This window comes from Nerophis lumbriciformis, linkage group LG01, assembly GCF_033978685.3.
Source record: "Nerophis lumbriciformis linkage group LG01, RoL_Nlum_v2.1, whole genome shotgun sequence".
NCBI classification, from domain to species: Eukaryota; Metazoa; Chordata; class Actinopteri; order Syngnathiformes; family Syngnathidae; genus Nerophis; species Nerophis lumbriciformis.
This window is the reverse complement of record NC_084548.2, coordinates 69852501-69867321: the sequence shown is the minus strand read 5'-3', so window position 1 is coordinate 69867321 and position 14821 is coordinate 69852501. Positions and strand designations below refer to the sequence as shown.

The 14821-nt window shown below is 37.6% G+C and overlaps 1 protein-coding gene across 1 annotated transcript in view; it reads right to left on the bottom strand.

The window, feature by feature from the left end:
• Positions 1-14821, bottom strand: part of LOC133612450 (uncharacterized) — a 58593-nt gene that overhangs the window by 42935 nt on the left and 837 nt on the right. The window contains exons 2-3 of the mRNA XM_072914597.1: positions 8725-8786; positions 5242-5427 (exon numbers count right to left, since the gene is read on the bottom strand). Of these exons, the coding sequence (XP_072770698.1) occupies positions 5242-5427; positions 8725-8786 (248 nt within the window). The remainder of the gene's footprint in view (positions 1-5241; positions 5428-8724; positions 8787-14821) is intronic.

Below are 14821 nucleotides of genomic sequence, written 5' to 3'. Positions count from 1 at the left end.
TTTGGCGAATTAAACGCCTTTCTATTATTCGCTCTCACATCGGGAAGCAATCCGCCATTTTCTCAAACACATTACAAACCCCGAGTCAAATCAGCTCTGTTATTTTCCGTTTTTTCGACTATTTTCCGTACCTTGGAGACATCATGCCTCGGCGGTGTGTTGTCGGAGGGTGTAACAACACGAACAGGGACGGATTCAAGTTGCACCAGTGGCCCAAAGATGCGAAAGTGGCAAGAAATTGGACGTTTGTTCCACACACTTTACCGACGAAAGCTATGCTACGACAGATGATCAAGAGAAGAATATCGACCCTAGCTTCCCTGGCCTGCTGACATCAACTCCAAAACTGGACGGATCAGCTTTCAGGAAAAGAGAGCGGATGAGGGTATGTCTACAGAATATATTAATTGATGAAAATTGGGCTGTCTGCACTCTCAAAGTGCATGCTGTTGCCAAAAGTATTTCATATGCTGTAAACCTAGTTCATAGCTGTTAGTTTCCTTTAATGCCAAACAAACACATACCAATCGTTGGTTAGAAGGCGATCGCCGAATTCGTCCTCGCTTTCTCCCGTGTCGTTTTCGTCGGTTTCGCTTGCATACGGTTCAAACCGATATGGCTCAATAGCTTCAGTTTCTTCTTCAATTTCGTTTTCGCTACCTGCCTCCACACTACAACCATCCGTTTCAATACATGCGTAATCTGTTGAATCGCTTAAACCGCTGAAATCCGAGTCTGAATCCGAGCTAATGTCGCTATAGCTTGCTGTTCTATCCGCCGTGTTTGTTTGTGTTGGCATCACTATGTGACGTCACAGGAAAATGGACGGGTGTATATAACGATGGTTAAAATCAGGCACTTTGAAGCTTTTTTTTAGGGATATTGCGTGATGGGTAAAATTTTGAAAAAAACTTCGAAAAATAAAATAAGCCACTGGGAACTGATTTTTAATGGTTTTAACCCTTCTGAAATTGTGATAATGTTCCCCTTTAATGCATCCAGCGGGGCATCACAACAAAATTAGGCATAATAATGTGTTAATTCCACCACTGTATATATCGGTATCGGTAATTAAGAGTTGGACAATATCGGCAAAAAAGCCATTATCGGACATCTCTAGTAACTAGTATATTGTGCAAAAGCGCAGATTCCAACCATTGAAATACTTCGTATCGTTCAAGACTTACGGTCATTTGAAAACATCACTGCACGTCATAATGCATACCTGCCAACTTTTGAAATAAAAAAAAAACATAGTAGCCAGGGTCCAGGGGCCGCAGGCCCCGGTAGGTCCAGGACAAAGTCCTGGTGGGGGGTTCAGGGCCCCGACGCAAAATGATTATTAGCATTCAGACAGGTTAAAATGTTGCTAAAACCATCACTTTTCTATCAGTCACAGATTTTTGAGAGTATTTGGTTCAAATTACACAATATAAGTAAGACATGTCATTATTGATATTGCAGACATTATTGTAACAAGAAACTTCAGGTCGAAATTTTGGTTTATGAAAGAAACAAAGAAATATAAATATAAAACTTCATGACGACATTTTTCAAATTAATAAAGAGTAATAGAATAGTACGATAGTTATATGTTACTTGTTTTGAACATGTTATCGTTATCACAAATAAAAAGATATACTGTACACAGAAATTATTTTTGATTTGATTTATTGTTTATGTAATAAAAGATTTACTTAAAATGTTATGTTTTGAGAGTTTTTTTTATGCTACGAACTGTACTTACCGGCGATGTAAACCGAAGGAGACATTTCCGTAATGAAAGCTGCAACACCCTTTTTAGATCCCATCATCACTGCAGCATTATCGGCAGCAAAGCAAACCAAATTCTGCCAAGGAATTTCGTTTGAGTCTATTTCTTCCGCGAGTATTTTGTAAATGTTTTCGCCTGTGTAAGCCGTATTGCATTCCCTCAAAGACAGAAGTACTGACAATACTTTTCCAATGTCGTCATCGAAATATCGAACACAAATGGGGTACAGTTTTACATCGTCATAATCGGTGCTGCCGTCAGTCGACATGCTAAATGGTTCCGTCTTCATGACATCGGCGATACTTTTTGAGGATTCTGTTCCAAGACACTGAATAATGTTTGATGTTTTGGTTCGACCACATCCATATTTTTTGGCGATTTTCGAGTCGGGAAACATTTTCCGAAATAACTGTCCCATGTGATCAGCCAGTGCGATTGGAATGCCTCCGTAAATAAAACTTCGGCATTTATCACATCCAAAGAATCTGTTTGGGTGACGAAAAACGTTGAAAGTTTTCCACTTGTATCGCTAGCAACGGCATTAGACTTGTGTTTTTTTTGTCCCAACGTGGTTTTTTACATCGCTAATTCCTCCGTGTCCGATCGAAAAATCTTGTCTGCACAAGGTGCAATTCGCGTAGTTTTCACCCTTTTTGGAACGGATAATTATTCCCGGATAGGCTTTTGAATATTCTTCACGGAATGACTGCAGTTTTTTTTTCGGTTTAAGACTCGTTTGCGATTTTTCTCCGGCTGATTCCATGATCGTTCGCTCGTTTGGAAACAATGGCAACTGGTGCCTTGTGCTTGGCAGCGGTGCTATAAATAGCCTCGCGCATGGCATTCGGAATGGCTCGATAGGAAGTTACGGGAAGCAGTGTCGATTGTCATTGTTGTTACGCGATTTCGTGAATAAAACTTAAAAAAAAAAAAAAAAATTTTAATTAATGAAAAACCGTATTTTTTATCACTGCAACCGTAACCCGGAATAGGTTGATGAAAACCGTACTAATTACGGGAAAACCACAGTAGTTGGCAGGTATGTTATGGCAGCTACACTTTCCATCTTAAAGATCTAAAAATATTATTAAGGAATGTCCGGCGGGCCAGATTGAAAAAACTTAACGGGACGCGTGTGGCCCCCGGGCCTTAATTTGCCCAGGCCTGCCCTATACATTTGTATTCATACATTATTCACGGTTACAAGCGGCCCTCTGAGGACAGCCTTAACTGCGATGTGGCCCTTAGTAAAAACAGAGTTTGACACCACTGGATTAGACAGTTGACGTGTGCGTTTGAGCACCGCTCAGGGACTAATTTCAATGTTAAATTAAAGCTGCAAGCAGCATTGGTCGGGCCCGCATATTTGGCAGGTGCTAGTCCTAAATGTCCCAATACTTTTGTCCAGTGATAGTCATAAGTGTCCCAATACTTTTGTCTACTTTTAGTCTGAAGTGTCCCAAGACTTTTGTCTAGTGTACCTACCTTGTCTGCATTGTGTGGGCACGTTGGTGCTTCCTGCTTTTAAGCAGCCATCTTAAAAAAACAGCAGCGCAGCAGCATCAGCGCAGCGGGTCTTTGAAGGGTCATAAAATCAAAACCGGAGCAGTTAGAAAAACGCGCTTCTGTAGTTTTAATCACAAGGGTTCAATCTCTCTCCTGTGTTAGTTTGAAGGCAAAACGACAAACGCGCTCAGAGATAGATTTTGAAGGAAGGTGACCGGTTTTTACAAAGAAATTGTTTTGAAGAGGGAATAGCAAACTTCCTGTTGATTTTTGCTGAGGGTTGTCAATCTATGAAATGTAGGTCTAAGTGAGACCTACATAGAGGTTTTTGTTTCATGTCTCTCCGACTTTCCCAGTGGGAGTTACAGGCAGTTTTGTCATTTTTTTCTTCCGAGGAGAAGTTTTTTCTGCGTTTTATTAAAAAAATTGCGGTAGAGCACAATTTTTAGATTTGGGGTTAGGTTTTTTAATTAGATCACAGTTTTAGCCAGTCCTGATGTGTGTGTTCAGTTTGGTGAGTTTTGAAGCATGTTAAGGGGGTCAAATTAGAGCTCAAAGAGGCAAAAGTGACTGTTTTTAGTACTTTTTTGTCTTGAAGGGGGAATTGCCAACTTCCTGTTGATTTTTGCCCGAGGATGTACAATTATGAAAGGTAGGTGTAAGTCAGACCTACATAGAGGTTTTTGTTTCATGTCTCTCCGACCTTCCTAGTGGGAGTTACAGGCAGCTGAGTTTTTCTTTCTTCCTAGGGGGCGCTAGAGCGCAATTTTGAGTTTTTGGGTTCGTTTTTTTTATTAAAAGGCCATTTTCGCAGGTCCTGATGTGTGGGTCAAATATGGTGAGTTTTGAAGCATGTTAAGTGGGTCAAATTACAGCTCAAAGAGGCGGCGGAAGAAAAAAGAAAGAAGAAAAATAATAAAACCTTACAAATTCAATAGGTCCTTATGTCCCATTGCAAAAGGACTCCCGTTGGGATTCCTTTTACAATGGGCCATGCGGGCCCTAAAAATGACGTTGATTAGCAAATAAGTGCCGGGGATTGGTTAACTTTGCAGAAATGGCACAATCGCAACTCAGCGAATTCCTGGAGGGACTGTTTATTATTAATACTATGAAGTATAAGTAAAAATAGTCAAATTAAAACAAAAAACCGAGGAATGAATAATTGATCGTCATTGAATCCACTGCACACTACATCAACATCAGTCGCGAGGCTCGTCCTTCCAAAGTCAACATTTTGTTTTGTCGTCATGGCAACTGGGCTTTAAAATGGACCAGAAATTACCATCCTGTGGGTGTTAGCAAGTTACAAACTCGGGTGTTGTTCTTATTAGCCAAAGAGCACGTTTAATATTTTTACGTTTATATGTTCAACACACTTTTAGGTTCTACTTCAGCACGTGCGCGCGCACACACACAGGAGGGCCATACATCTTCACTGTGACAGATCTCTTTAGGAGGCACAAATGATTATTATCTTTCTAATGAGGTCCAACGTGTTGCTGCTTAACATCATAACAGGGGGCTTTATTTAAATGCAGATTCTGAGCCCCTCCAACCCATTCCTTTTAACACCCGCTGGTCCCCTCCCACTTCTGCTTGTTCCAGAAGGAAAAGCCAATTAATCTGGCACCACCTGGTGGCTCAAGGAGAAGCTCCTGGGCCTGTGTGTCGCCCAACAGGTGCTAACAGTCAATTGGCCTTCACTGACGTCTACTGCCTCCTTCTGGTCAGAGCTGACCAAAAGAGAAATACACGATGTCATCAACTTTGTTTTTACGATGGACGTCGGCGTGCTACTGAGTGACATTCTAGTTTTAAAAGAGACAATTGGGGTTAAATGTAATTTAATTTATGGCTTAATTCTTCCGAAGTTGTAGTTTTCACGATCACGGCTTTTACGTCCCCACGCGGCGCAGGTTTAGAAGTTAACGGAATTAAATATTTTACTGCATCGTCACCTCCGCGGCGTTGTCTGGCTCCGTGTGCGTCAACGGTTCAGGTTCACGGTGCTGCTCGCTCGCCGGCGCTGTGGCGGGGCTGGAGCGTCCTTGGCTGTCCTCGTCTTGCACGTCGAGCGTGTCTTTGGTGCTCCGCGCTTGCAGCAGCTGTCTGTATTTCTTCTTGAGGAAAAGGAACTTCTCACCCTGCAGCAGACAACAACAGGGCCACGTCACGACTTATGTGAAAGGGTCAAAACGTTAGAAACGGTGCAATGTGGTTCTATGATCTTCAAATGAGAAAACAATAATGGAATGCATTATGACAAGGAAATTAATGAGCTGAGTAGTTTCAAGATCATCAGAACAATTGCATTTTATTATATTGTTTCAACATACTTGACAACCTTGAGACCTCCAATTTCGGGAGGTGGGGGGTGGGTGCGGGGGGCGTGGTTGGGGGCGTGGTTAAGAGGGGAGGAGTATATTTACAGCTAGAATTCACCAAGTCAAGTATTTCATATATATATATATATATATATATATATATATATATATATATCCCCGCGACCCCGAAGGGAATAAGCGGTAGAAAATGGATGGATATATATATATATATATATATATATATATATATATATATATATATATATATATATATATGTCTTAATAAGGTTATCCAAAAAATAGTGCTCAATACCGTAGTAGAGCGCAATACATGTATGTGTGGGAAAAAAAATCACAAGACTACTTCATCTCTACAGGCCTGTTTCATGAGGGGTTCCGTAAAATCTCCTGATGAATGAGGGAACCCCTCATGAAACAGGCCTGTAGAGATGAAGTAGTCTTGTGATTTTTTTTTCCCACATACATACATACATACATATATATATATATATATATATATATATATATATATATATATATATATATATATATATATATATATATATATATATATATATATATATATATATATATATATATATATATATATATATATATATCTCCATCCATCCATATATATATATATAAAATAATTGACTTTCTAGCTATATATATATATATATATATATATATATATATATATATATATATTATATATATAAATAAAATAAATACTTGAATTTCAGTGTTCATTTATTTACACATATACACACATATAACACTCATCTACTCATTGTTGAGTTAAGGGTTGAATTGTCCATCTTTGTTCTATTCTCTGTCACTATCTTTCTAACCATGCTGAACACCCTCTCTGATTATGCATTGCTGTGTGGCACGCACAAAAGTGCTTTCATCAAATGCACTAGATGGCAGTATTGTCCTGTTCAAGAGTGTCACAACATTGCTGTTTACGGCAGACGGACTGCTTTACTGTAGACGTTCTTTATATTGTGGGAAAGCGGACTCAGGTCCGCATGGAGTTGGAGGGGGCGTGGCCTCCAGCTCCGCCTGAATTTCGGGAGATTTTCTGGAGAAAATTTGTCCCGGGAGGTTTTCGGGAGAGGCGCTGAATTTCGTGAGTCTCCCGGAAAATCCGGGAGGGTTGGCAAGTATGTGTTTCAACAATTTCTTCAATACAATTTTTTAGAAATATGTGGGGGGTTTTTGGTGCCCAAATCAAATAAAAAGTAAAAATCCAATTAATTACATAGATGATATAAAATATCAATTACTGAACAAGATACAAATGTGAAATAATCTGCTAAATTGTGATACATATATATACCGTATTTCCTTGAATTGCCGCCGGGTATATAGTATGCGCCTGCCTGGAATTACCGCCGGGTCAAACTCATTTCGCAAAATAATTAGCGCATGCTTAGCATTACCGCCGGGTCAGGATTACCGCCGGGTCAAACTCGTTTCGCAAAATATTATTTTTATTAGCGCATGTCTAGAATTTCCGCCGGGTCAAACTCGTCACGTCACGAGTGACATGGAGGAGGCTGATTTCAATAATTTGAAATCGCATAAAGGGAAGAAGATTAAGAGCTATTCAGTAGGATTTAAGGTCCAAGCTATTGAATATGCTAAAAAGAACAGTAAGCAGCTATGTTTTATTAATATACCATAGCTGCGTGTGTCAAATATGAGTCATTAAATGACTCCCGCCTCTTGGTGGTAGAGGGCGCTAGTGATCCTTCTTGCGACTACTCGGCTGCAGAAGAAGTGAGCAGCGATCGTTTATTTTTTCCTCTCGCTTGCACTTTTAACATGGAGGATTACATATATAAAATAAAACAGTTTTCTAAACTGGACTTTCAATCGAAGCAGGAGGTAATAATTAAAGGGAGATCTCCATCGAGACAGAGAGACTTTTAAAACTGAAGAAAGATAAGGAAGACTTCTATAAAGAAGTTATCGATGCTTTTGTTCAGAAGGAGCTGCGCATGGACTTCATTTATAAGTAAAGGTAAGACCATAATAACGTTTTTTTTATTAAATGTGCTTTTCATGATGGTATCCTTACATCACACTCAAATTTATAAGCGCATGCTTACATTTACCGCATGCCTTTGGTAAGCGCCGGAGTGAGAAGAGGTTTTAAATTAATTATCGCCCCGGCGGCAATTCAAGGAAATACGGTATGTTACGTTAACATACCAGGCACGTTCTCAGTTAGTTATTTATGCGTCATATAACGTACACTTATTCAGCCTGTTGTTCACTATTCTATATTTATTTTAAATTGCCTTTCAAATGTCTATTCTTGGTGTTGGGTTTTATCAAATACATTTCCCCAAAAAATGCGACTTATACTCCAGTGCGACTTATATATGTTTTTTTCCTTCTTTATTATGCATTTTCGGCCGGTGCGACTGATACTCCGGAGCGACTTATACTCCGAAAAATACAGTATATAAGTCGCACTGGAGTATAAGTCACATTTTTGGGGGAAATGTATGCACCATACTGGCGCCATACTTATTTTGATTATTGTTTCTCAGCTGTTTGTAAATGTTGCAGTTTATAAATAAAGGTTTATAAAAAAAAAATAAAAAATTAAAAATAAATAAAAAAAGTAGCCTCTGCGCATGCGCATATCATAGATCCAACGAATCGATGACTAAATGAATCGCCAACTATTTTTATAATTGATTTTAATCGATTAGTTGTTGCAGCCCTAAATGATATCTGAAAAATATGTAATGGATATATTTATTTAATGGATATTTATTCTAAGATTATTCCAACTCATTTAAATCCATTCATATTCATTTTAATATCTATTTAATTGGCATTATAGTCATTTAAAAAAACACCTGCATGAGAACCTAACTACAGCAAAGAAATACATATATTTAATCCTACTGGTTAAAAATGATCACAATATGGAAAAACAACTTTTTTTTTTAAATTAAAATTAATTTAAAATGTAAAAAAAAAAAAAAAAAAAAAAAAAAAAAATACTGAATACACTGTAAACTGAATATAAAAAATAAAAAAATAAAAAAAGAGCGCTAAATTAATATTTCACTGACAGGTTACAGTACTCACATTTTCTGACTTGACCACAGCAATGCGGTCAATGATGAGCTTGAATTCTTCTCTGTATTTGGCTGCAAGGAGGCAAGCAAATGGTCATCTTTTAATCTATCTTTCACAAATAAAACAGAAGTATTTCCACAACCCACAATGTCCACAAAAGTGGACTGTTACATAACAATAATAGTGCAGCGGTTATATAAACCGCTGAACGAGGCTGCAGACAGAAAAAGACATGAGGAATGAATCCCTGCCACTGATCATGTCAAGAGTAGTGGATGGCAGAGGGCGCAAAACAGGAAGCAATATAGATTTTTGTAAATATTGCAAATTCTAAATATCCCGTGACATCACGCCCGGTTGCCGACTCTTTGTACTTCTCGCAGCACTGGAAGCGGACTCGGTCAAACTACCTCAAGGTAATGTTGCAGTTTTCAATGCCGACAAAGTAACTGACCCAAAAAAACACTCAAAAGTTAGTTAAATACGGCTCCACTTTCCCAAAAATGTGCTAACTTGATGCTAATACACATTGGCTTTGCTATTGACGTGCTACTGGTTAGCATTGACCATTTTACACAACGATTTCAACACCTCTAAATGTGTTAACGATAACTACAACTAAGATGCACGTTGCAATCAAACAGCTGGCGCGTAATAGCTACAATACTTACATCATTACCACTTTGTGGGGCGCAACAAAAACACAAACCAACACACCATAAACTGTCACTACTGCCATCTACTTGTAAATGTAATAGCAACCTACAAATGATAATATGATGATAATAAAACAAGACATAACAATGGTAAAGCATTAATCATAATTAGATCATTTTATTATCAAAATTTTTTTTATTAACACACACAAAAGTACAGAAAATTGGTACCGTTTAGTACTGGTGTCGATTCCGAACGGTACCCATGCCACAACTGTTGGTGAGTTAGAGCACCTCACGATTCGATTACGATTCAGGAGCTACGATTCGACTAAAAATCAATTATTGATGGATCTTTATATATGTTTATTGATGCAGTTTTACATTTATTTTCATTCCACTAAATAAGCGTTTATCACTTGAAACTTTAAAAAAAAAACAATTCATTTAAAATAAGAAAGTAGTTTGCTGAAAAATAAAAAAAATAATTAGACAAAAACATGTTTGGAAAGTATGATAATATACTGTAATATTTGTTGCAATATTGGATACTTTTAAAGTTGAAAATGTATGCAATTTCAAGCAGTACATTTTTTTTTTCTGTCAAAATGAAAAAAATCTATTACATTTAGTGACAAAATATTAAGTACTTTATTGACACATTATTTCCAGGTGTTTGCCGGCCAGGTAAAATGATGTCGTGGGCCACATATGGCCCCCGGGCCTTGAGTCTAACATCTGTGATTTAAATGGTAGTGTGATATTGATTTTCTTTTGCACACAATAATAATAGTAATAAAATACAATAAGAAACTAATTTAAATATTGCGTTGCTATTGTTAATCGGTCAATAGCACTCGCCATGAATGCATAAAAAAATGAGCAGTTGATAAAAAATTAAATACAGTAGATGATTTAAAGCACAGGTGTCAAACTCAAGGCCCAGGGGCCCGATGTGTCCCGCGACATCATTTTATTTGGCCCTTGAAAGCCTGGTAATAATATGTATCAATAAAATACTGTAACTTTTCTTACCAAATGTATTCTCTCCTTCTATTTTGGGAGAAAAAAAATATATGTATGTATATATACTGTAATATCAAATATTTAAAAAAAAATTAAATAGGAATAAATACTAATAATAATGATTTCAAAGCAAGTTATCCATCAAATTATGCAATGTAAAAGTAGCAATAGATTTCATGGTAAAATTGTGAAATTTACTGTGGTTTTTGCAGCATTTTTCTCTAAATGAAAAAAACAGTACATTTTTTATTGTAAAAAAACTGTGGTGCCGTTTTGGCATTTACAGTAATACACCGAAAAAAACAAACAAACTGGCAGCTCAGGTGCCAAAATTTTACTGTAAAATTGCTTTTTCTTTCTTCATTTACAGTAAAAAAAACATACATTTTACAGTAACATTCTGGCAACTGAGATGCCTTTATTTTTTTACCATAAAACAGCAGTACTGTTTTTCCATTTACAGTAATATACACTACATTTTGAGGTGAAATTATTGCAACTTACCATATTTTTTTTACATTTTAGTTTAAAAAAAATATACTAATAAAATGCAGGAAAAAAATTGTGTGATAATAGTATTCACTGTTAGAGGCGGCCCTCTGGGGCCAAACATAACTGCGATGTGGCCCTCAGTGAAAACAACTTTGACACCTCTGATTGAAAGTATTGGTATCGGCCGGTCGCACACGTGGATGATCATTCATTTCCAACAGAGCAGAGCAAGCGTCTGCAGCATGATCACATCACAACATTGTCCATATGACGTATTTGCACATTCCTACACGGGCGATAGATGAGTTTCCGCTTCCTTCAGGAAAAGCAACAGGAAGAAGTCGCTTACACTAAAAACAACAATCCTAACCCCCGAGTCCCAAACCGGAGGGAATATTCCATCCCCTTATTTGCATTTGTGGCCCACTTTTATGATTTAATGAAAAAAAAAAAAGCCCTTCCTCGTCCTCTCATCAGAGGTCTGAATAATCCCGTCGTGCACATGGACTTAATTGTGATTAAAAGGCTATCATCACATTTACAACATGAGCACCACATGCTAGCGCAGACCTTCGCTCCGTGGGAAGAAGCGGCACTTTGCTAATCGTCAGATGGCGCCGACGTCACATCTGGAGCACATGTGGCGGCAAGGTCACCCCGGATAGCCGTTTGGCTGGCGAGCTGGGGATGTTCGCAGATAACGGCTGGAAAACTGAACAGGGATTGTCAAGATGGCCGAAGGCGCTACATTCAGGTTGCAGTCTCTAACGAGGTGTGGGTTCGAATCCCACTTCTGACAGAAAATTTAATGAATTGATTAACGTGAACCCTGACTTAAACAAGTTGAAAAACTTATTGGGGTGTTACCATTTAGTGGTCAATTGTACGGAATATGTACTGTACTGTGAAAACTACAAATAAAAGTTTCAATTAGTGATGGGTCCGGCAACACCGATGCATCGGCGCATGCGTCAAGCTCAGAGCAAAACCTTGTGTCGGTGTGCGTACCGCTTTTAGAAAGTCACGTGACCGATCATGAGCTGTTTTGGTCACGTGACCAATACGCGGACTGTGTCGCACTGACGCCTCCTCTGTGCCCTGTGAGCGGGTCTTTTCTACAGCCGGAGAAATAATAACTAAGAAGAGAAATCGTCTAAAATGTAATACGTCGGAAAAACTTTTTTTTTTTTATAAAAATGTGTAAAAAAATAAAATTAAACAAATTCCCAGTCCACAATCATCCACAACACGTTCTCTTAGATTTCCATGTTATGATACATGTTCACATTATTCATTGACTGTATCTAAAAAAGATAAAAATATATTTTTATTTAAATGAAGATATGAAATAATCCTAAATGAAATACAATGACTCGGTTTATATTATTGTATATACTAGGGCAGGGGTCACCAACGCGGTGCCCGCGGTCACCAGGTAGCCCGTAAGGACCAGATCAGTCGCCCGCTGGCCTGTTCTAAAAATAGCTCAAAGAGCAGCACTTACCAGTGAGCTGCCTCTATTTTTTAAATTGTATTTATTTACTAGCAAGCTGGTCTCGCTTTGCTCGACATTTTTAATTCTAAAAGAGACAAAACTCAAATAGAATTTGAAAATCCAAGAAAATATTTTAAAGACTTGGTCTTCACTTGGAATAAGCGGTAGGAAATGGATGGATGGATGGGTCTTCACTTGTTTAAATAAATGCATTTATTTTTTACTTTGCTTCTTATTACTTTTAGAAATACAATTTTAGAGAAAAAATACAACCTTAAAAATGATTTTAGGATTTTTAAACAAATATACCTTTTTACCTTTTAAATTTCTTCCTCTTCTTTCCTGACAATTTAAATCAATGTTCAAGTAAAAAAAATGTTTATTATTGTAAAGAATAATAAATATTTTAGCTTCTGGTTTTGCGACGAAGAATATTTGTGAAATATTTCTTCAAACTTACTATGATTAAAATTCAAAAAAAAAATTCTGGCAAATGTAGAAAATCTGTAGAATCAAATTTAAATCTTATTTCAAAGTATTTTGAATTTCTTTTAAAATTTTTGTTCTGGAAAATCTAGAAGAAATACTGATTTGTCTTTGTTAGAAATATAGCTTGGTCCAATTTGTTAAATATTCTAACAAAGTGCAGATTGTATTTTAACCAATTTAAAACATGTCATCAAAATTCTAAAATGTATCTTAATCAGGAAAAATTACTAATGATGTTCCATAAATTCTTTTTTTAATTTTTTCAAAAAGATTCAAATTAGCTAGTTTTTCTCTTCTTTTTGTCGGTTGAATTTTGAATTTTAAAGAGTCGAAATTGAAGATAAACTATGTTTCAAAATTTTATTTAAATTTTTTTCGTGTTTTCTCCTCTTTTAAACCGTTCAATTAAGTGTTTTTTTCATCATTTATTCTCTACAAAAAACCTTCCGTAAAAGGAAAAAAAAATGTACGACGGAATGACAGACAGAAATACCCATTTTTTATATATATATATATATACATTTATTTATTTAGCTATTCTTGTTTAAATCACACTTACGTGTAACTTACAAATGACAATATATTTATTTATTTAAGTGTGTATCAAACTGGTAGCCCTTCGCATTAATCAGTACCCAAGAAGTAGTTTTTGGTTTCAAAAAGGTTGGTGACCCCTGTACTAGGGCATAAAATCAGTGTCAGTTGAGTCGGTCCATAGGTTGCCTGTAGGGATTTTTAATGTCCAGCAGATGTCAGTATTTAGTGACACAGTATCGACACAGTATCAATACAGTTTTGCAATGTGTCGAAACGCTTCATGACGCCTCATCAACCCATCACTAGTTTCAATCAATCAATCAATCAAACCTTGGACGGACTAACAGCTCGCCTGTTAAAGCGATTGAATAACCTGGATAACCTTATCCTTAATGTAAACGGGGCCTAAGTTCATGTTAGCACGATGTAGCAACTCTAGCTAATGTTAAGATACTGTAGCTTTTTAGGTAGCAATATTCATTACTGTATTCATTGCCTGAAATAAATAAATGAAAAAAAAAAAAAAGTAAACTATGTCCACATATTTAAAGTTCCAGGCTCTCTGTTAACTATAGTTATTAGAGATGCGCGGTTTGCGGACACAACCGCGGAGTCCGCGGATTATCCGCGGGTCGGGCGGTTGAAATAAAAAAAAATTAGATTTTATCCGCGGGTCGGGTCGGGCGGTTGAAATAAAAAAAAATTTGATTTTAAATAGATTCAGGCGGGTGGCAGTTAAATCAATTCGGAAATATATATACATAGTTAAATGTTGTTACCCACATACGAAAAACGAGCAGGCACCTGCAGCATATGCCACAACAGAAGAAGAAAAAAAAAAAAGAGATGGCAACGCCGGCAGCAAACGTGGTACGCGACAAACTAAAAAAGGGAATACTAAAGACCAGGGGAAAAAAAGGCCAGAAAAGTTCAGCGTGGACTCGTTTTTATGAGGTTGTAAATCAGGATGATAGTAATGCTGGCTACGTGATTTGCAAGAGCTGCGACGCTGTTTATGTCTACGACAGTCACAAAACCGGGACATCTAACATGGTGCATCACATTTGTGCAAAACCCCGAACCTCCACAAACACCCTGAGCATGAGCAGTTTCGTCCGCCGTGATCCCAGAAGAGTGCCACAGGATGTTAAAACAAGATAGAACGCAGCTGCCTGCAGCAGTTTGAGTGGCGCGAGCGCGCTTGGAGGTGCGCTCAGCGCGGCTCCCAGATGATTGCGCACTGGTGTGCGTCTGGGCCGTGACAGCGTGGCAACCATTGAATGTCTCTGCTACATTGGATCAGTCTCCTTTCTTTAACAGGCAAAAGCTTTATAACCTCACTAATGCCTTGCATCGTCTATATTAGATATATAACAACGGGCGGGTGCGGTTTTGATTAAATGTTAGTTCG